Source organism: Mugil cephalus, chromosome 23 (genome assembly GCF_022458985.1).
Source record: "Mugil cephalus isolate CIBA_MC_2020 chromosome 23, CIBA_Mcephalus_1.1, whole genome shotgun sequence".
In the NCBI taxonomy this organism is placed as follows: Eukaryota; Metazoa; Chordata; class Actinopteri; order Mugiliformes; family Mugilidae; genus Mugil; species Mugil cephalus.
The window spans coordinates 10,293,460-10,316,210 of record NC_061792.1 but is presented as its reverse complement, the minus strand read 5'-3'; the positions used below and the strand labels follow the sequence as shown (position 1 = coordinate 10,316,210).

At 44.8% G+C, this 22,751-nt stretch overlaps 2 protein-coding genes across 3 annotated transcripts in view; both read right to left on the bottom strand.

Moving 5' to 3' along the window:
• Positions 1–10,855, bottom strand: part of LOC125000788 (vang-like protein 1) — a 48,935-nt gene extending 38,080 nt beyond the window's left edge. For both annotated transcript variants that reach the window (XM_047576471.1, XM_047576472.1), the window contains exons 1-2: positions 10,712–10,855; positions 2,914–3,227 (exon numbers count right to left, since the gene is read on the bottom strand). In XM_047576471.1, coding sequence (XP_047432427.1) covers positions 2,914–2,984 — 71 coding nt within the window. In that variant the 5' untranslated portion in view covers positions 2,985–3,227; positions 10,712–10,855. The remainder of the gene's footprint in view (positions 1–2,913; positions 3,228–10,711) is intronic.
• A 7,315-nt stretch (positions 10,856–18,170) lies between these two features.
• nhlh2 (nescient helix loop helix 2) lies at positions 18,171–21,970 on the bottom strand. Its single transcript, XM_047576513.1, has 2 exons — positions 21,168–21,970; positions 18,171–20,436 (listed from the first exon to the last, which is right to left on the bottom strand). Exon 2 carries the CDS (start codon positions 20,394–20,396, stop codon positions 20,025–20,027), a length of 372 nt encoding a protein of 123 aa, XP_047432469.1. The 5' UTR covers positions 20,397–20,436; positions 21,168–21,970; the 3' UTR covers positions 18,171–20,024.
• Between the last annotated feature and the right edge of the window lie 781 nt (positions 21,971–22,751).

Genomic DNA, 22,751 nt, shown 5'->3' with positions numbered 1-22,751 from the left:
GGGGGGGGGGGGGGGGGGGGGGCAACACTCCCCAGGATTAGCTTCATAAAGATATCCCTGCAGGAAGGCGACACATTCCAGGAACAAGTGCGTCTGAAGCGTCCTAACGACCTAAACAGGTCGGCCTGGAGAGTCGTTTCACCATAATAATGTTTCTAATCTCATTTAATATTCAACTAAACCAAGTTAAATGGTGAAAATTGGCTTTTTCGATTCTATAAAATCCCTTTATTAGCTTTGCTTTCAGGCTAATAAAACAGGAAACATGTTTAGAGCAGCAGTAACCTTTAAGAGGATTGTCATCCAGGAACCTCTAAACGGCTTTAAAACAGGGAATGAATTAGTTGAAATTACTCACTTAGTCCCATGTGAGCGCTGTTTGCTGCCCTGTAATTGGAGTTACACCAATCAAAGAACCAATTTTCCACATGAGCGACTCTTAATATGAGATGTGGAACTTAATGATTATTTAAATACTTGAAATTGAAGGAGCGAACGAGCACAGCTTTGGGGAACTTCAGAGAGCCGAGCCGAGGCCCCGACGCCGACGCCGAGCTGCACAACACAAGCAGTTTGTTGAAATAACTGCAATAATTTACGCAAGTGCAAACCCCAATTCTGAGGATTAGCTCGGTAACAAACCTACACTGAATATCAGTTATTATCTCCAGACATATGGCGGCCTGCTGCTACTTCCGAGAAGTCGTGATATTAAATTAAACGGGTGGAAATCACATTAATGCCTCTCCCGATGGTTAATTGTGCAGCTCTGGGTTCTGGCAAAATGCAAAATGGATGTGTGTAGTCATCACAATTACTGAAAGCATTGCTCTCTCGAGTATGAGCTATAAATAGCTGGATTAAAAAATAAATAAATAAAATGATTCACAAGGTGCAGGTAAGGAAACCATCTCTACTGGAAGCATTGTATCCAGTACCTTTCATCTACTATTGCATTTGCATTCATACATTTACAGTTATACCACAAGTCGTCAAGAGGGGGAGCTGCAAAATCTTTGGTTGATTAGACATTTTTTATACATATATATATATTTTTTAAATTTCTCCCAAAAATTTAAATTTCTTTAAATGCACATTAACAAAGATTTGACATATTTTACTATGTTAGTATTATTTAGTTTCACATTTGGCACAGTAGCAAAAGGGGCGGGGCTTACTGTGTACAGGAGGCTTAGATTGAAATAAATAATAATATTTGAACCTTTGTATTACTTGAATAGCGTACTATTTAATGCAAAATGATAATAATAATGTATAAATAGTGACGTGGAGCTGCCTCATGCGTGCCCCCCCCCCCCTTGGCGTGAAAAGATTACCTTCACAAAAGGACGGCGAGAGGTTTCAAAAGGCAACAACTTAAGTTTTTTTGTGTGCGAAATTAGAGGCCAGCCGGTGGTTTTGGCCGAGTCCCGGGAGGCGAATGGCGCCTGGCGGAGAAGCCCACATGCTTCTCCTTTCCAATTGAAAGGCTACGAAAAAAATTAAATAAATAAAAGTAAAGAATAAGAGGAAACAAGCCGCCACCGCTGGCAGAAGCGCTGCCCCCTTTTTCCAAAAGCGCTGACCTCTCGCCCGCTCTCTCTAACACCAAACAAAGTACGACCACTTTTACTGCGTGTAACTTTGAAATACAAGGGCACATTCCTGCCCTGGGGAATGCGAGCGAAGCGAGGAACAAGTGATACGCCTGCGCCTATCCATCCTCCATCCAGAGAGCAGAGAGTGGAATCTGTTTAAAAGACGGGGGTGGATGGGGGGGGATCACAGAGGACAGGTCAAGAACGAACGAGAGCGGGGGCAGCTGCTGCATTCATATCACGACGGGCACATGGCAGCAGAAAAAAAATGATGAGGAGAAGGAGTGGAAAGAGATGGAGTTTTTGCCATTTTTTAAAACGGCAACAGGTTTCGGCGTGAGAGGGAGCCAGATATATGGCGAAGCAAGCTGAGGGGGGGCCGTCACCGATACGGGAGTTGTGGAATCGGAGCCCCCTCTCCGATGCCCGGCTCTCATCTCCTGTTGGGTCTCTCTCCAGCGCTGAGCCGTCAGTCAGTCAGGCCCCTTCAGCACCTGTCTCCTGCCGCCTTCCTGAGGCCTGTCAACCCCGGTCATTTCGTTGCTGACAGACTAATGCGCCTGCACAAGCTGTGGGCTCCGCACATGCTCGGACAGAGGCCGGATCGTGGGAGAGGACCGTATGCGGAGATAAAGGAAAGAACCACCGACAGGAGAAGTAAATAACGTAGGCCATCTTGTCATTATACACAATGCTCTGCTGGGAAACTTTTGGACCCGCTGTTCATTCCGGACCAAAAATTTGCTCTTTTTTTGAGCTGCTCGCAGCCCTGGAGCTTCTACAACGACACCGCGCAGCGACGAAATCAGAACGGCAGCAACAGTCAACGTCATCGTGTAAATTAGCGGATGGACGCGGCGTTCCTGCCCACGTTGAAGCCGAGCCGATAAAATCCCGGGTCGATTGCGCGAAATTTTCATACAGTGAGATGTGTACCATGCACCTGGACCAGACCGGACACCACCCCATAGCAGTGACACTCTTTGATGATGGCAGCAGCCTTGCACAGGTAAACAGTTTAGAAAGAATCGTATCTCAAGTATCCGAGGGTCTTTTCAGCCCATAAGACCCAAAGGACCCCGCTAACAACATTTAGTAGCCAGATGCCACAGACATTCTCAAGAAGGTCCATTTGTTCTGGTTCAGAGGCACAAGAGAGGCCAAAAAATATCAGGAAGGTGGTCATACATTCGATAAATTATCAATCAGCTTATCTGACAATGGGTTTGTGTCCACAAAAGGGGTAAAAGTTTCTAATTTTTGGCTTTATGAGCGAGGTTTGCTAATTATAAACACTGTCGTCAAGCGATCTTACCCGTGCCTGTGTGAACCCCGGGAGCGCCCAGAGTAGTACGAGTAGCCGGAGTAGGTGGACTCCGTGTCCATGGCGACGCAGTCCGGCCGGAGCAGCAGCTGGGCGCTCGGGGCGACTCTGACGCCGTTGTGCTCGTACCCGGGGCCGGCGGACGCAGCGGAGGCCTCGCGCGCTTGGTCTTGTCGGGGCTGGAGGGCGATCGATCGATCGATGGATCGGCTCGGCTCGCTCAGGGGGCGGGCGGTGAGCTGTCGGCGGCGGCGGCAGTCAGGCTTTGAAGCGACCCTGGGGGCGCCCGGCGAGGAAACATCAACCTGGAGGGCGGGAGAGACGGGATTAGAATTCAAGAACGTGAAGCGGAGTCTGCAGACAGCGTCTGAAACGGACAAAAGAGATTCATTCAAGCCACGTCTATTTTTTTCCCCCAGCCTCACGCTCGGATGCGTCTCCGTTCGACTGATGCCGCATCACAATGAGCACCTCAAAGCAGCTCCAAACCTACACAGCGACAACACTTCACGTTATAGGGGAGTCTCGGGAGGTTACGCTCGAGCTGAGCGTCGGAGATAAAAAGAAACCCTGCTACCATGAAAACTGCAATTTGCCCTTATTCCCATATGGCTGACAACTGTTGTTCTGAGGCAGTTTTTAAGTCTCTGACACACTGCAAACAATTTAAGCCCGACGCTGACAAGCTTCGAGACAAATTCAGCAGGAGGCAGCGGGAGATAAAAAGCTTCTTTACGAAGAGGGAAGCGTTGCCGGTTTGGGGGTGAATCTTAGGAAACGGTGCAGTTTTACCTACACGTCAATGAACATCAACACAAACCACGTGGGAAAAGTAAACAATGCTCGCTTGTTCCCACTGGTTTCGCCCACCTATGTCAGTGTTGCATGGGAACGCTCATTCGAGCATTAGCGATTATAATTGGTGGCTGTTACGCAGGAATTTAACTGGTTGATTACAACGTGTCATCTCCGGCGAAATCAACCCGCATTCCCCCCCCTCCCTCCGAGAGGATCAGTTTCCAGTAGAAAAACATGCAAAGCGAGCATTAAATACGTTGAAATAACGCACAACAACTCGGTGTACGCTTTTATTAGCGTGGTCGGGAAAGGAAGGAAAGGTGCTTCAGCAGCACAGACTTGATTCAGTGTTTATTTTATTTATTTTTTTTACACAAAGGGAGAGCCAAATGAGTCATCGGTAGCTTGAGGCGAGACTGTAAACACGTTCGTGGAAGGAGCGGCGTGCAGGACACACACCGACTCTGGAAGCACGCTAATTATTTGGTCAAATAAAACTCACTCCTCTGAACATTTAGAGCCCAAACACGGCTGATATTAACTAGAAACACGTCTGAAAGAGGATGACGTCTGAGGTTGAAGCTGAAGCTTTGAACGCGTTTTCACCCAAACAGCTTCAGGAGCGTCCAGATCTCCTGCTGACTCCGTCCTGGCGCTCGTTCGAACACACGGGGGTTTTAGCCTCGAGCTCGAAACCTGCACTGAAACTCCCGGGCTGAGCTCCGAGCAGCGAACACGAAGATTTACGGCTGATTTATGGCTCCGGTCGACTCAAAGGTGATGAGAAACTTCACAAACACTCCGCCTGCTTTTTTTTTTTTTTTTGTTTTCCCATTCTCAAGGGTTAGCGCACAAAGTCTTTGTCGTCCACTCGGAGGGAAACACACACACACACACAGAGAGAGAGCGTCCAAAAATACACTGTGGCTCAAAACATCTAGTGTGACCCATTTCTAGGGAGTGTGGTGTTGGCACATATGTAAGCAACTCTGCTTTGTGTGTGTGTGTGTGTGTGGTTGCGTGACTGTCGCAGACTCCTGCGAACGCTTTGAAGGTTGCACAACTGCATGCTTGGATACGCTCGCACTACAAATCACTTTTAAATGCGTGAATCATCCTCACGCGGCGACAAATCTCACCTCGACTGGTTCTCTGCAGCGTCGCCACCGCCTGTGTTATTGCTACGTTTTTTTGGGCCCACTTCACGTTTAATAAAGCGGAGGGGGAGGGAGAAATAAAAAAATCCCACGGTTTTTCCCAACAATTTAAGGATTTAGACGTCTTGCGGCACATCAAAGTGTCGCTGGGTCCACTTAAAGCTTTTTAATGATATGTTGTACACTTGGAAGCAACATGGCAGTTTGGGAGATGTGGTTCTTTCTCGCCGGGTGTGAGATGTCATAAATATGAAGCTAGACTTAGCTTCAGAAACAATTATGTAATCTGAACAAACACCTTGAAAACTGGGAAACCTGGGCAATCCCCTGTAAAAAGAAACACAATTAAAAGTTTCTACACTTCTATAACCTACGCTACATTTAACCATGGGGCAGAAGAAGAAGAATCTTGAGTGTATGCTAAGCTAACTAAGCCCATGGCTGCTCAGTTGGACCAGATATCTGTCGGCTGGTGCTCAGATCCGCTTCAGCCTCTAGGCTTTGGCAACCTTTGTACTTAATCAGCTATACCCAGTGCCCTCGTGCACTAATGATGCACCCATTGATTAATGTCTGCTAGGTAAGCTGGACATCATAGAGGCATTTCCAATACCTGCCCTAATCCTCTTACAAACCCTGGGCACGCAGCTAAATGGGGGATGAATGGGTGAAACGAGTGCACGGCCCAGGTTCAGACTGAGGGCAGCGCTAAGCAAAAGAGAGCAACTGGATTAAAAGCAGATCAATTATTTCCTGCTTTGGTGTTAAAAAAGAAAAAAGAAAAGAAAAAGAAGGAAGGCAAGATTACGGGCCTTTGTGAGTCCGCTCGCTGCACATGCTGCCAATCCAGCAGCGAGAGGCCTGTCCTTTGAGGAGTGAAACAGGACACGCGGGCGCTCTCACATGTGGTCGCCGCCTTCGCCGTGCCAGAGGAAAAGTGGTAAGCGGAACCACTTCAAGTCTGCGAGTCCGAGGCTGAAACAGGAATCCCCTACTCTTACAACAGAGGGAGGGAGGGAGGGAGGGAGTCCTTCACGGTAATCCAGGAGCCCCCGCTGAGCTGCCCGGCCTGTCTGTTTGTCCTGGCGGACATTTGCAAGCGGGACGGACGGAAAGGAACCGAGCACGAAGGGTAGAGTTTTCAACGACTCCCTGGAAACACAAACTGAATCACTCAAACAACTCGACTGGCACAAAAACGAGAAACAAGTGCGACAGAATTAACTATGAACGTCAACAAAACAAACAAAGCCCATGAACATACTTTCATTTTTGAGACCTGAAGCACAGTTCCTGCAGAACCACGAGGCCGTAAAACCAATCAGCGCTTCACATCACGTCCACTAAAGGCGGTAACATCGAAGCTCAGCGGGATTTAATTATCACCCACTCGAGAGAATACAAGCGAATACTTGAACGTCGACAGCGTACAGTGTAACCCAACGAACACATCCCAGTGAGTCCAGGTATGTCGTTGACACACAATACGATACACAACACAAAGCTACATTTGCTGACGTTGTCTCATGCAGCGCTTCTTTTACTGTCCTCGTAATTTAACGAGACGTGTTGTTTATTATTCAGGCTGCACAGGAGATTGAGCAGCTTTAAAACTCCCCCATAAAACCACTGAATCAAGTGGAAGTGAAGCTTTAAGAGTCGCAAACTCCCCTTTGCCGCAGCTGCAACTTGAGCGGATTAAGAATTATGAATGAGACGGACTTTTATAAAGATGTTTAGGGAAACCAGCTGGACTCGCTGACCCCGAGACACACTCGTGAACGTTTACACCCGAACAGGTGAGGACGCTGAGGCGCTTCGACGCGAGCCGACTTCCTGAGCCCCCCCCCCCTCGAAGACGAAGCCGCCCGTCTGAGCCCGCGAGGAGTCGAGCGAGACGGCAGAAAACAGCGCCGCCCGTTTCCCCTGCAAAGCGGCAAATTAAGCATCTAATGAACCAGATAAGATGAGCTGTCATGTTTTCATTCGAAGCCTCCTCTCGGGCGAGCCACTCATCCGTCCTTCCCCGGTGGTGGAACAGAAGTGAAAAGCCCCCTCTAGATAACTCACATCTGGCAGAGGCTGATCCTGAAGTCCAACAGCTTTTTTTTTTTTTTTTTTTTTTTATGGCTAATCTTGTGAATCTTACACCTTTTCTGCACTCGTTTCACTCACAGTTAAACTAAAAATACTCCCAACTGAGCAGCAGTTGGAGCTCTGACGTCATCGGCGGCTGATTATATAGACAAACACTTGATCCTGGAGTGACGCAACCGTCTGCAAAAAATGCTATTAAAAGCTCTTCTGTCCCCGGTGTAATGGCCGGTTATCTCGACTATGACACGAGACCTGACGAGACACGTTCTCTCGTCCGCAAAAAATAAAGTTCTGCCACTTCCCATCGATCAGCATTCAGCTCATGCGTCTCCCCGTCTCGCTCACACCTCTGCTTCACGCCTCCTCTCCCCGTAACCATGACGCCCTCGTTGCACTGCCTCTATTATCGCCCGCGGTAACACGTCCTCCTCCTCGAAGCCGCGCTGGGGAGTAAAAACACCGGCTCGCTCAACGTGACTCGACGGCGGTCACGAGACGTTGCTGAGGGGGCCGTGGAAAGTCAGGAGGGGTCACATGCTCGCTGCGTCGTCGTCGTCGCCCCGACCGAGCGAACGAGGTCCATTAATTCTGCGGAATTCAATCAACATTCCCGAGCGCCGCCGAATTAGAGCCCGCAGATGTGAGCGCAGGGCGGAGGGGCAGAAACGACAGCAGGCTCAGAGTCTCGGCCGGCGTTTAAAGGGAACCTGACTGCACTTTTTGTTTGTGCACACACACACACACACACACACACACACACACACACACACACACACACACACACACACACACACACACACACACACACACACACACACGCATGCGGCCTTTGTGTTACGGCGTTAATTGTAGATCGCTATCGGGGGCCTTCTTATCGCGAGCGTAAGGCAGAGATGAACTCTTTACGCTGAATTCACAGTTACCTGTTGCATATTTGCGCCGGTGTTGCTAGGCAACCGCAGCGTGAGCCGATTCCTCAGTGACAAGTCAATAACCAAGGTATTGATTAATCACATTAGCAGAAGTGAGTATATTTAGACAAAAGTTCACAGAATTAGCTGTGAGTAAACACACGCAGCTTTCATTAACAATTATAAAAGTATGTCAGAGTGAATGTCATCCTCTCAAAATAACAGCAATACTGTGCATGTATGTGCAGGTTTGATTGAGTTAAGACTTCACCAAGGAGTGCTATTTTTGTTTTCAGGTCAAATTTAATTTATATAGCACTAAGAGCAATCACAACTGTCTCCACATGCTTTTCAGCTGAAGCTAAAAGCGTGAGAAGCATCGCTAAGAAGGTGAACTGCACACGGCCATGAATCCTGCAGAGTGGACGCGCTGCCTTCAGGTGACAGGGCAGAAAAAGGGAGCTAATGGCGTCAAAGTCGCGTGGCATGCACACAACCACACAGCTTCTTCTCAAGGGTCTCGACGGAGGTTGCTCAAATCAACGGGGCCGGCCTGCAATAATTAACTTCCCATTGTTTGCCGAACGCCAGGACACCGCACACCTGTCCTTTTCACCTGACACCTGCCCCACCCCTCAACTGCAAAAACCCTTCCCGTTCACACTTACATACCTCTGGTTACAGTTATTATTTTTAATATACTTTAACGTTTTCTCATTTTCACCGTGCGGCAATAAAGCACAACATTTTCACTCTATATCAGTTGAAGCACGGCCAGTAATGACATCCAAATGGCGCGTTATCAGAGTCGCAACCTGATAAGGATTTAGTCGAGTCACGCCAGGCTGCGCAATCACAGCTACACCGGTTAAAAGCGACAGAAAAGAGGCAGATTTTCCCACGTTTTTTACTACTGCAGCTACTTAAACCGAGGACCACCCTCCCCGACGACACGACTGACATCCTGGCCGGCTAATTCAACACCCGCGCGCCGTCGTCGCTACACGACGTCTAAATTGAGACGTAAACACACACGTGTGATGCTTCATGTATGTGCACCTCAGATCTGAGAGCTGCTGACAGGTGTCAGCGCTGATCTCTTCTCTCGCGCTGCTGTCAAGCAAAAAGAAAGCTCAACGCGGGCTCTAACGGAGTCAACCCGTGCGATTATGCAGATTTTCTCCATATACGTATCACCGAGCGTGTGCTCGTGTTGACATTTATGAAGGAGGAAGCGCAGTTATCGGCGTAATTACCATTAAGGATGTTTATCCACTCTTTCAAACGCCCGTCTACTGCTAAATTATAACTTCCATTATTCATTCGTGTCATGCGCAGCGACGTTGAATGAGCCGACTAATGCGTATTAGCCAATCAAAAGATGATTAATGGGTTGAAAGGAAGCAAATCAATTAGTAATTTGCACCCGCTTCCCGATTCGTGGGGTATTGCCGGTGGAAGCAGGTGCATTCTAATCTCTGTTTAATCTCATATTCGTGAAGGTTGTTGATGTGAGCATTAGTTTGAAACGTGATCGAGCTTCGTCCAGTTTAACAGCACAACAAACTGAACGACTCTGCGTCGCCGTTTCAAACGTAAACTGAAAACTTTTCATAGGTGCATCTAGTGTTTTGCTGCTTTGCTGCAGGTTCTGCTTGAGAAAAATGTCGCTTTACGCTCTTGTGATGCTGTTTTCTGAGAATAAATGACAATAAATAAATAAAAAAGACTTATTACAACTGCAGTTTTAAGGGAATAATAATTCGTGGCAAAGCTACAGACACCAAAACAATAAAAAGTTACATTTTTATAACTAACTCTGATAAACTATATGAATGTTTTGTGTTTGTTTTCATGTATTTTGGAAACTTTGTTAGTTTGGATCAGACACAACAAACAGAACAGAAACAATTGGAGGTCATTAATTAGACGGCACCTGCTTGTTTTGACTTTTTTTGTTTTGTTTTGTTTTGTTTTGTTTACCATACATGTCATCAGTTACTCACATATAAAGCTGTAGACTGCCAACTCTCTAAGTTCACACGTTTAGCTTCCAAGTTTTCCCCAGGGCGGAGCTCCACCGCAGGTAGCCCGGCCCCTACCTGTGACCCGGCGGACGCGGAGGTAGGAAACTCCCCGGTCTCACCGTGGCCTCGGAAAGCCCCCCCTTCTCTCACCTTAATAACCTGTTAACACGACTAATATTTAAACCCCCACACCCACTACAATCCTTCTAAACGGATATAGCGTCTCTTTTTTATTATTAGTACTATTTTTAAGGTGTATTAGCTGTTGGGTGCGAGCACCGGAGCACCGTGAACTCCGCCGCCGCAGGTTACGGTGCACCAGCCGGGGAAATGCGGATCCAGTCAACCGTATGAAGCACAGTTGACTTTCTTTTCTCCCTCCTCTATCTTTTTCAGCAGTAACATAAATAGTTTCTGGTTTAGAGAGAGGCTGCCCAAAACAAAACTGAGAACATAACAAAAAAAAAAAAAAAATTTTTAAGCGAAATATTAATAAATGCGGTTAACTTTCCCGGTGCGGGTCCAGTTTGAGGGCATTCAAATGAAGTTGAATACATACAGGTAGGTGAGAAAAGCAAGGGCGTGTTCCCAAGTCTCTCCTTAAAAGACACACACACACATACACACAACCGGCTAACAACTGCCTTTGTTGTGTTTAAGTAAAAATAGCGAGACACTGTAACCTACATTTTGTTTCTTTTTGTAAGGCGACAGGAATGAAGACGTTACACGGGCTGTAACACTGAACATCTGCAGGATATTCCCGACACTATCTCTCGTGGCGCTATTAAAAACTCACCTTTTATCGGCGGCGGTATCATCGCCGTGGTTGATAATTTATCCGGAGGTTATAAAAAAAAAAAAAGAAAGGAATAGTTTCCCCCCTCCACGGAGCGCGGTAGGCAGCGGTAGGAAGCAGCCCTCAGTGACCGTAGGAATCACCCTCCTGGCTTTGAGGAATTTCAAAGGGGGCAGTGCTAGACGGAGGGTGCACTGCGCAGGCGCGCCGCTAGGGGGCGGCGTCGACGCCGTCACTGCCGACATTAGAAGCGCAGAGGAAAAAAGCGACAACGCTGCGTGTTGTTTAATCCCAGTAATAAATGCAAATGAGAGGGTTGAAACCAGTCTTTTTTGCACCAGTCACTGTTTATCATAGTCTTTTATTCTACTTTGTTTATATACATTTAGATATTTTAATTTTTTTATATATTTTTTTCTTTTTGTACATTTTATTTTTAAGTTTCTGCACCAACTTTAGTTTAGTTATCCACTCCTACCCGAATGAACCTGCCTGTGATTCCTCTTATATTCTCAAACTTCACGTAACATCATCAGCTACAAAAAAACTAGTTTGACCTATGACCTCTGTTTGTATATGTTGTTATTAAATGTATTCTTCTGGTCCTGATACTGATACTAAGAATAAAACACAGTTCAGGTACAAAGTTTACACAAGATTTCTCTTCTGCAAAGATTTTTTATTAATATTGAGACACGTGTTTATTTTTTCCTCACCTCTGGACGGGCAATTTTTTATTTATTTTTTTTGTCACAGCTCATGAATAAAGTAAACAGTTGTCAGTGTTTCAACCAGTCAATCGTTTCGAAAAGCGGCAAAACACAAAACGGCGCGGCGATAGCAATCTGGCTCGGACACAGTCGGTGAAAGAGACACAATGAAGCCGCCGAGGCCTTGAGGCAGCCTCTTGAAAGAGAATGTAAACAAATGCTCTGCTTATTCTCCAGATAACTTCCCCTCCTTTGATAAGGCGCAGACGGAAGCGTTATGATATGATATTCGGCCGTGATGTCGATAGCGGTGATGTTTCGGAGGCGTGAACGGAGGAGATGTGAGATTGTTGTGAAACACAAGCTTAACCAGTTTGACGAAGTGGTTCCCAATATAGGGGTCGGCAGCTTTTAAAAGGTCACACAGTGAATCTGAGTGGCCGTGTGACAAAATATGGGCACATTTGTTTTTATTAAAAACATAAATGTGGATAATTTGAATGGCTATGTTAGAAATTTAGCAGAGAAATATATTTATTAAAACGCAAATGTTTGCTTGAAACATTTTTTCTCGGGAAGGAATTTTTTATTTCTCTTATGCTGAATGAACTACTTACTCCTTGTTTATACACAACACAGTTAAGTTAAACACAAGTTTCAGAGGCTACGATTTGAAAGGCTCAGATGAGACCAGATGTGTTAAACATCTGGGTCACGCAATCAAATAAACAGCATTAAAATTCCCATATAGGCCACGTTTGATCTTAACAAGTATATCAGTTTAAATAAACTCTACACAAAATCAATTAAAATATATATCCCCTTCAGTTGATTTCTCCTTTTGTTGTTTTTTTTTTTTGTTATGGTTGTTGTTGTTCCCATTCTTCATCTACTGTGTCGCGAGACAAAGGGGCCGCGGGCCAGTTTACTCCAGACACACACACACGGACGTCCAAACCACAAGGCAACAGATGCCCCCAGCAATTACACGGCTGTATATGAATCAATATTTTGGCCTCCCTTTGATCTAACCCCTTATTATTTCACACACACACACACACACACACTTCACACACCCTTGGATATATCTCATCCCCTCCAGAACACAATGGAGGTCATGACTGGGACACGACCTCTGAGCTTCCCCTCTTTTCTCCCCGACAAGAGGCAAATAAACACTGGTCTTGTGTCAAAGATGGGGGCAAAAGATAAAGATTAAGCCTTATTTAAATAATGCTACAAACCATTTAACACCCGCGTTGTATAATTTTAATTATAGGGATAATTTAGATGCGCCCTGAATGAATAATCATGATTTTCAGTCGCTGTTTAACATCGTAGTTTGAGATTAGTGCACCACCATGTGGCAAAGCGCCGCCATTACACCGCAGAAAAATTAAATGGACATCAAGAGTTTGCATGTGATAGATGTTTTGATGTATTTGCTGTAGCTATAGCTCTAAAAACAACTCTTTAAGGATAAATGTGCAATTATTTAAATTATTTCTTTAATTTTTATTTCTATAATTACTATTTTTACTTGTATTTTGGCTCTGAGTGAAAATTAAAACGTGTTATATAAATATCATTGATAAAAAAATAAATTAAAAAAAAAATCAATACAGCATCTGCAAGTTAAGAAGCGTGCGCAGATGGTGGCCCCTATAGAGACGGAGAGGTGGGCTTCCCCCCCCCCTCCACCCCCCCACCCTCTCCTCACCGCCACCCCCCCACCACCACCAACCTCCCTCCGAGATCAATTCAATTTGGTGTCCCGAAGATGGATGGATTCCTCCCCAAAGACACGGAGTTTATGAGTTTAGAGGGTTTTTTGGTAAATAGGGGGAGAAAAATGGGAGCGCGTAAAAATGAAGACGAAGTGGGAGGAGGCGCCGTTTATGAGACCACACGCATATACATGCGGAAAGAGACGGATGAGCGCAGGAGTCCTCAAGACGAGACGTCTACAACCATCGCACGTTGGATGTAATAATTCAGATTTAAAGGCCCCCCTCTCAGAGCCTGAACTGTATATTGAAACGTTTAAAAGATACAGGTTCACGGATTTGATATGAAAGTTATTTTTTTTTTACCCTAAACTCTTTGTTTCAGACTGTTTCAGAAGAGAAGAAAAGTTCAGGTTTACACACTCTGCTGGAGGCTCCTGAAGTGGACAGCCACTTACAAAAAAAGATATGATAAGAAGCATAGATCACTAAGTTAAATACATTTTTCATTAAAATTAAGCCTCTAGTGCCTAGTGCTGTTTATAAATATTAATATTATTATTGTCATGTTAATGTGTATTGAAAGAAATTTAAATTTGTGGGGGAAAATGTAAATAATACGTATAAAAAATGTCTCATCAACCAAAGATTTTGTGGCAGTGCCTCCGCCGACCCCCTAGGGGTCACGGACCCCCTGTTGAAGACCTACGTGCTATAGCAAGGACACAAATTCAAATAAAAGGTACCAAATTGAGTATAAACCAACAAAAAAATTAAGTTTATTAAGAGCAGAGCAATCAGAACCGGCCTTATTTCCTTTTTTATACATGTTGCAAATTGCAAATTCAACATCTGTCATTAAAATGCAATGTAAACTCTCTCATTTCCCCTTTTATTTAGATTTTTTAAGCCTCTACAGCTCAAAATAATTCAACTGAATGTCAGTTTTATTGTCTCAAACGTGCACACTTTCTGCTTTTCTCTCCATTTTATGGTAGAAACTGAAATACGTTGGTAGTTTTTCCCCACATGCACCACACAGTTGTTTAGTCGGGGGCTGGAAAAAAAAGTGGCGGAAGACGTTTATTTTTATTTTTCATCACTGCCCCTAATTCCGAACATACTGTCCTGCAGTAACTCGAGCAATTAAGTTCAAACCTGTGAGCAAATACAGTAATTCTCAGCAACGATAACAGGGGGGATTAAAGCTAATTCTTTCTTAATGTCTTTATGATTAACTAATTATAAATGTGCGCCTCGGCCGTATGTGCGCGCCCTCGGAGAGATAAAGAAGAGAGAAAAGTGACAGCAGGATGTTGAATAAACTCCCCCCTCCGACTAACAGCGACTCACATCCACAACAAAGGTCCAACAATTGGATTTAAAAGATCTTAACCAAATTGAAACCCAATGAATATCGCCAATTTTAACTCGCCAGATTGGGTCGTGCGCCGGGGCCTAATGCATGCGCACACACCTTATGACAGGCCCTGCGGTACAGATGGTCCGAGCGTGAGCCTGAATGAGAGGGGGGACCATCCGCGGCTGCTGACGCATTGTGGGGGGACGTCTTCCTCAATACGCCACTTAATGAGAACAGACTGACTCTTTCTCCCTCCCCTTCACCTTCCTCCATCCATTCTATTCCTCCCCTCTCCTCCCTCCTCTCCCCGATCCTCCACTTCTCCTCCGCTCTGCCCATTTCCATCTGTTTGGAGACAAAGGGCCACGAGCCAGCCCGAGCCCCGGGACCCTGCTGGTGAAGTAGGCAGGGATAATGCGGCCCATCCCGGGGGCTGCATTTCAACACATGGACCAGGCTTTGTACTTCTGCAGCACGAGCACCCTTCACGCTGCACACGCCGCGGCCGTGCGCGGCCTTCGCGCGCGAAAACACACACACCGAAGCAGCCGGGTGGAGGTGGGAGGAGGGAGGGGAGTTGCAGCAATATTGACGGGGGAGTTCTCGCCTTCCATAATACCCAACGACGTGGAGGATAAAAGAGAGGGCGAAAAAATGAGGCAGCACAAAAAGCCCCAAATGTTGTTCCTCGTACTGCGAACATATGGCTGTTTGTTGTCAAACTCTTTCTCCCTGTCCAATTTACAGAGAGTTAGTGCGCTCTCAGAATTAAATGGGTGTGTGTACAGCTCTCTCTCTCTCTCTGTGTCTCCTTCTGGCTTTGAGTAGGCCTACACCTGAATGATGATGAGAAGGAGGACGTCCAAACGTCGCTAATGGCCGCTGCATAATCCCCTGCCGTCTGCACACACCTACTGACATATGGTCACTCCTGGGCCTCCACCATTACATAAGCCGCGCAGTGTAAAGAGGGTGGAGGTGGTGGTGGTGGTGGTGGGGGAGGAGGGCGTCGTGGTGAAACATGGCCCTTTCTCACACACACACACATACACTAGTATGCGCAGGCCACACTGTCAGCCAGGCTGTTCAGTGCCCTCAGCAGTTTGGGCTTTGCCTGTCACTTTTCCCTCTCCTGCCCCTTCTGGGGGGTTTGTAAAGAATAAATTGGAGGGGACCCGACGCGACGGCGGAAGCTTTTGGGATGAGGAGCGCAAATGGCCTCGCGGTGCTTCACGGCAAAAAAAAAAAAAAAAAAACGTACAGATGGACTCCTCCATTCAATAAGCTCGAGCAGAAGTCCGCCTCCACGCCATGCCAGAACCGCCGAGCTTGTTTTGTGTTCTGAAGAGGACAATCTGTTGACGCAACATATTGGTGTCCTTTTCATTCTTTTTTTTTCTGTCTTTCTTTCTTTCTTTCTTTTAAATAAGACAGAGAGGCCCGGAAAAATATTGCACCAGTCGGGCTTGAGTAACAATGAGCAAATGGTCAAGTGGAAACCAAATATTCGGACTGAATTGTGGCAACATGTGTGATTTTAGTGTATTATTATACGTAGTTGCAGGGAATTCAACGAGAGTAAACTGCACATACAGCGGCCAAGAAACCAGAGTCTAACAAACACACAATTAAAGGTAGAGTCCATCACTTCATTTTCATTTTCGTAGTAACAGCGTCATTGATTTTGAGCCCTGTTTGTTCTCCTTATTGCTCCGTGTTTGGTCTCCAACAGTTCCCAAAGAAATGATCTGCCTCTAGTGCCTTGTCGGACGGCAGCAGCAGCCTTTCTCACACTTTACGATTAATGTCATTAGTTTTGTGAATAAAATTGTGTATGGCATAGGTCCGTGACCCCTAGAGGATACGCAGAGGAACTGCAAGAGTGTTCACAAAATCTTTGGTTGATTCGGCATTTTTTAGATATATACATTTATAATTTTCTCCCACAAATTTAAATGTCTTTAAATACGCATAAACATGATAAATGGAGGCAGCAGACGTTATCTTTCAGTCAACACTTCACTCATTCAGCGATACAGGAGCTGTCTCGACAGCGCACTGTTTCACGCAGAGCACCACACTAGCCGAGACCTGTCAATCTAGGCCCCGCCCATTTCTCTGCTGAGCCAATCACGAGGGCGCACATTACACACCGACTCTGTCAGTTTCCCCGCAATTGGCCTATTCAGTCCCCAGGTGAAAACACAGACACGCGCTATGATATTAGCAGAAGAGAAGCTAACAGTGCAACTCGCTAGCATGAGGCCAAAATTTATAGCGTTGTTTTATTTTCTTTATTTTGTCAATTCTACACACCAGTTATGTTTATTTATATCAGGTATGTTTACCACAGATGTACAGCTACACTACTATTTGAATAGCTTAATATTGAATGCACAATGATAATAATAATGTATATTTATAAATAGCACTAGAACACATATAGTAGGTAGGGGTCACTACTTAATCTCTTCATCAGTTTGAGGTCCTTGGCATAAAAAACTGCAGGTTTATGGAATGAGAAGCAAAAAGAAAATAAGTCTGAAAAACTGACTCATTGATGTCTAGCTAGCTAACGTTAGCCACCGAAAGCTAATGGTCGTACTACGCCAACTAATGCTGCAGCGAGAAAGGCAAAGCATGCAGAAAATGAACAAGTGTGTATTTTATTGTGTTTTACTCTGAACTCTGGGGTGGAACAGGACAGGTGAGCCGACGACCGACAAACCGAAAACCAAGAGGGGGGAAGAAGATTTGAGGAAGAACGGAAAAGACAGATGTTTGTTGTTTTTAATCAAAGCCTGTTTGTCATAATGTTACTCAATTGGAAAAACAGCTAAACTGCGTCACATCCAGGGTTAAGGGTTCGATTCCCACCGGGGCCACCCATACTCGTGTTTGTATGTGTGTGCGCGCGATGGAAGGGAGAGGGAGGGGGGGTCTCACTTGTGATAATCTAATGTGCCATGGGGGGGGGGAGAAAAAGCATTCACACGTCTCCTTTTCTGTAACTCAACTACAATCCTTTTATAGCGCAATCGATGGGAATGGGCGTATATATCACAAATGAATATAAATATTTGGATCTTTTTTTTTCTTCTTTTTTTTTTTTTGCTCATACCATTTGGCAATATTACATCTCGGCGCTTGCTCGCTCATAAATTTCCATCTCTCCCATCCCTCCTCTCTCCCCGGGTTTCCCACGGGAGGTGCCAGACGGCCAGTAATTTGGTTGTCTTGGCTCGTCTGGAGTAACACCTGCCCCCTCTCTGGGGAGGGAGAAAGCCTTTCAGCCAGGAGCACACATGGAGGCTACCACTGCCTTTAGCTGCTGACCACTCAGTGTGGACGCGCGCGCGCGCGCTTGTGCGTGCGTGTGTGTGCGCACGGTGACGCATTGTGTGTACGTGTGTTTGTACAGTAGGGTATGTAGGTTACTGTGGCTAGTTTTCATCTGTATGCCAAGGTGCATCATTTCATCCTCAGAACTCGCCTTATACGCGCTGTTCCTCAGTGATTTGCGTGTGCGCTTTGCGTGCGCGCGTACGCGAACCCGGCGTCATCCCGCGCACCGTCCATATAAGGGCAAATCAATTTCAATAACATAATATTCAAAATAGTCACAAAAAAAAAACTTATTCCAAAGAAAAGGGGGAATCTTTTTTTCTCCAAGTATTTCATTTTTAATTAAAAATAACACCGGAAAAAATATGAAAAAGTTCGTCCATTAGAAACCAGCTGTCACACATTTACTTCTACTACAAAAGATCTGCATAAAGCAACAAGTATAGCCTACACAACCCTGAAGAGACAAAAAATCTTTGGATAGAGGATATGTGATTTTTTTTAACCTTCTTTCACTATAAAATTACTTCTTGATTTTTTTTCGTAATACAAAGCAGAGACAAATAAATAACCCAATTAAATAAAATAAAAAAATAATGTAACATCAACACGCTGAAGATAATAAATTCAGACTATTTTTCGAAATAATAATTTTTTTCTTTTTTTTTTTCTTTTTTTTTGGTCACAGCAAAAACTCTTCGTGGTATGAACTGTTTGACATTATTCTGTCACCGGAACAAATTTTTTAAAAATTGAATTTTCTTTTTTTTTTCTCGCTCTTTGTCCTTGCAACTCAATTCTTATTCATCGAGCTACCTCTTAACACAACAGTTTAGGGAAACAAACATTTTATGGGGCCACCACAATGAGGACCCCACGTTGAAGTGCTTGTCGTTGCTATTGATAAGACAATAGACATTAAAAGCAAAAACGAAGAGAATGACAAACATCGAAACACACATCCAAACGAATAAATTATGCCATGGATTAACAGAAAGTGCCGTTTTTTAAAAGAAAAAATAAATAAATTTAAAAAAAAAAAGAAGAAGAAAGAGTTGAACACCATCACTTTCCAAGTTCAGTTTCACAGCCTAAAATATAGAAGCAACAAACAATATACATTTATACAAAAAAGACGCCAGCCTATGATATCAACATAAATAAATTAGCCTTAAATATTAACACAATTAAATAAATAATTCAATACACTTTTTTTTAAGGAAAAAAAAATGATTAAGGTCACAATTTTATATGTCATAAGTGGCACTTACGCATTTCTTTTTTTTTCTTCCTTTACGGAAAACATCATCTAAACTAAGGTCTAAAAGCAGCTATCTCGTTTACATCCTTTTTCATTTTGAGCTGGAGAAAAAAAAATGCCCAGGAGAAGAAGGAGAAGGAGGAGGAGGAGGGGGGGTTGTTAAGTCAAATTGTCAAAACGAGGGGAGGGTTTAAGTTTGTTTAAATATTCGTGTCATTTTTGACGCTTTAATTAAATCTTCCTGGATCCCTTACCCCACACACTTCTTTTTTTTATTCCATCCTCCACTACATGAGCTTTGGGAAGGAAACGTGAATGCCTGCGGGGCTCTTATGTACAGCCCATCCTCCCCTCACCACCACCACCACCACCACCGCCACCTCTACTGGAAAATAATTCTCATTATTGCATCCAACAGCTCAAACGACTCGGCGCTTGGTGCTTGTTGCTCGGTGAGCGGTCTGGGCTTCAGGTTGGGGCTTTCCTTCAGTTCTCCCCAAACTTTGCACCGCTGCCACTCTCGCAACCAACTCTGGACTCACGCTGAGAAAAGGGAGGAGGGGGGGTTCAACTCAGTCAAATGTAAGGTATGGCGAAGTCCCAGCGTCAGGGAGGTTTAATTCGGTAAAGGAGGGTTTATTTATTAATGTGTTTATTTTATCGTAAGCGGTCATTTTAATTCTGTTTGGATGCTGAGCGCGAGCTGGGCCAATTAGTTTAGCAGCTCGCACAAGAGCTGTGGATGATTTTTTATTTTTATTTTATTTATTTATTTTTTATTTTTCACCCATAAATTTAGAAATGCCACTACCGACGCACCGTGACTGCCAACCTTGCCACAAAAAAAATTGACGCCCAGCGTTGCGCACCGAGTCCAGTCTCCCGAACCACTCCCGGCCACTTTCCTTTAGACATCCAACACGTGATTGAGATAGGAGATGTAGCAGATAGCCAGTCTGAGGATCTCGATCTTGGAGAGTTTCTTGTCGGGGGGCAAGGTGGGGAGTAATTTCCTCAGCTCCGCGAAGGCCACGTTGAACGCCTCCACCCGGATCCTCTCTCGGGTGGCGTGGGCCGAGCGGTACTTGGCCGTGGCCCTTCGCCGCCTCCTCTTCTCCTCCCTGCTCAGAGGCTGGTCGGCTTTGCACTTAGCCCTCTCCTCGCCCTCCGTCGGCTCGTCCGAGGTGCAGCCCGCCGACTTCAGGCCGTTGAGCAGCGACTCCGGGTCGGACTGAGTCCAGGAGAGGTCCGCCTCAGCCTGGTCCGGGCTCAGCATCATTTTTATTCTCCGGTGTTGGCAGACTGTCCCCCTTAGGAACCTGAGGAAACAGTGATTTGTGTTCATTCAGCACGCCGGAAATAAACACCTCGCAAGTGCAACATGTCATATTTTTGAATTTCCAAATTTCAAATTAGTCTCCGCTGAGCCACAATGTGAGTTCAGTGTAATTATTGCTTTTTCTGCACCCCGAGGCCCCACCATGAGAAATCCCACAGCGGGTGCTTGTTTGGGTGCCAGCTTGGACCCCCACCATAAATCCAAACGCAGCTCGTTGCATAATAACATTAAACTCCATAAATAATGAAAAAAACGCCCCAAATACGGTGCATTTTGTGCAGCCAGAGGTATTAAAAGGGAGCCAAGGAATTATGAAAACTAAATTTCAAGTGTCATATTCGACTTACTCTTTTCTTCTTCTTCTTTTTTTTTTTTTTTTTTTTTAAAAAAAAACGAATTCATTTTGAATCACTTGTGAAGACGAAACTCCCTTTTTTTGTGTGAATTAACATAATCAGAATTGGCCATCTGTCACAGTGTGATGAACACATCTGCTTGGCTGACACCAGAGTGACTTGACAGCACGGAGGCATAAAAAAATATATAATGTTTGACATCTGCTGGACATGAAATCAGTGGAAAGTGTGTTTTCAGAAAAAAAAATATTTTTGATACGGCGCAATAAAAATGCATTTTTTTTAAAAGAAAAATCAAAAAAATGGCGTGATTCTTATTTTTTAAAAGTGTTTTTTCCCCACATTTCGTACTCACCTTTGACAAAGAGTTGCGAGTCGACCTTTTTTTTTCTTTTTCTCTCTTGCAATAAACTTCACAGACGCTCTTGAGCGGAGCCTCAACTCCAAATTAACTCATATTCCACGGGCCTCACAACCATCAGATGTTAAAGAGATGCGCCTTCAGGCTCTCGGAGATGAGGATTTAAAGTTTTTTTGTTGTTGTTGTTCTTCTTCTTCTTCTTCAGCCGCTAACTTGCAACATGGGGGTCGGAAGGGTCAAGCATGGAAATGTTTCTGCGGATCCAAAAAAAAAAAAAAAAAAAAAAAAAAGCAACCTGGAGCCACCCGAGGTAGTCTGCAGACGATTAAGTCGGTTGATTTGTAGTTTCAAAAAAAAAAAAAAAAAAAAATGAGGAGGGATAATGATGATGATGGTGATAAGCGGGGATCAGTCAAGGCTCCCGTGTGATGGAGAGACAATAGAAGAGATGTGCAGATAGTGGTGAAAGTGCAGCCGGGGCTACTGGTCCATCCGCCTGTGGAAGATGGGGATAAAGGGGCGAGATAAGCGAAGCCTCTCCCGTGTCAGGAATCAGTCGGATCGGAAGGCAGTTCACGGATAATCCCCCCTCGTCTTTTTCCTTCTTCCGCCGAGTGTCATGTGCGAGATAAGATCCGAGCGATCCCCACTAATAAAGGCTCACTTCGTGGACGGAGGGGATGGAATATATATTTGAGGAATGGTATTGTCTAACGCCGCCCCCTCTCTTCCTCCCTCCCTCCCTCCTTCCCTCATCTCTCCCTCTCTTTTCCCTCACACACACTCACCTCCTCCCTCTCTCCTCACGCCCCTCAGCCCTCAAGCGCTCTCCCTCCCGTGGGAGTCGTGGGCAAAGGGAAAGCAGAGATGTGTGCATGATAAAGGATGGAGGAGGAAAAAAAAAAAAAAATCTCCGTGTTGTGAGTTTGTGCACGTGTTCACTTTTTTAAAAAATTATTATTTTTGGTAAATAGTAATGGTAATAATAAAATAAATGAAGGACTTGAGCTTGTGCAAGAATTTCATGCATCTGTCTACAATGGGAAAATGATTGAATCGGATCAAATACAGTAAAAGTGTCAAATATCACTAGTTTTCTTCTAAGTCAGGGGTCTTCAATGTTTTTCAGGCCAAGGACCCTGAAACTGATGAAGAGATTAAGTAGGAACCCCCTACCTGCCATGTGTGCGCTATATTAAACTAGTGCTATTTATAAATATACATTACTATTATCATTTTGCATTCAATATTAAGCTATCCCTTATCCCTTTACTAAAATATATTGGCTTCATGTTAATCTGTATTTAAAGAAATTTAAATTTGTGGGGGAAAATCAAAAAAAATACATAAAAAAATGTCTAATCAACCAAAGATTTTGCGACGGCACTGCAGTGCCTCCACAGACCCCTATTGAAGACCTATGTTCTAGATGACATGCTAACATTACAGAATGCATGGTTTTATCCTGGAACGGCAGCAAGATTAAAAAATGTAGTTATAATAGAAGTCAATGGGGCATTTTTGGCAACAAAGGCGTCCAGAGGGAGAATCTGACACTACATTTTATTGCTAATAATA

Coding starts and splice junctions, on each gene's coding strand:
- nhlh2 (XM_047576513.1), bottom strand. CDS start 20,396: ATGATGCTGAGCCCGGACCAGGCTGAGGCGGACCTCTCCTGGACTCAG.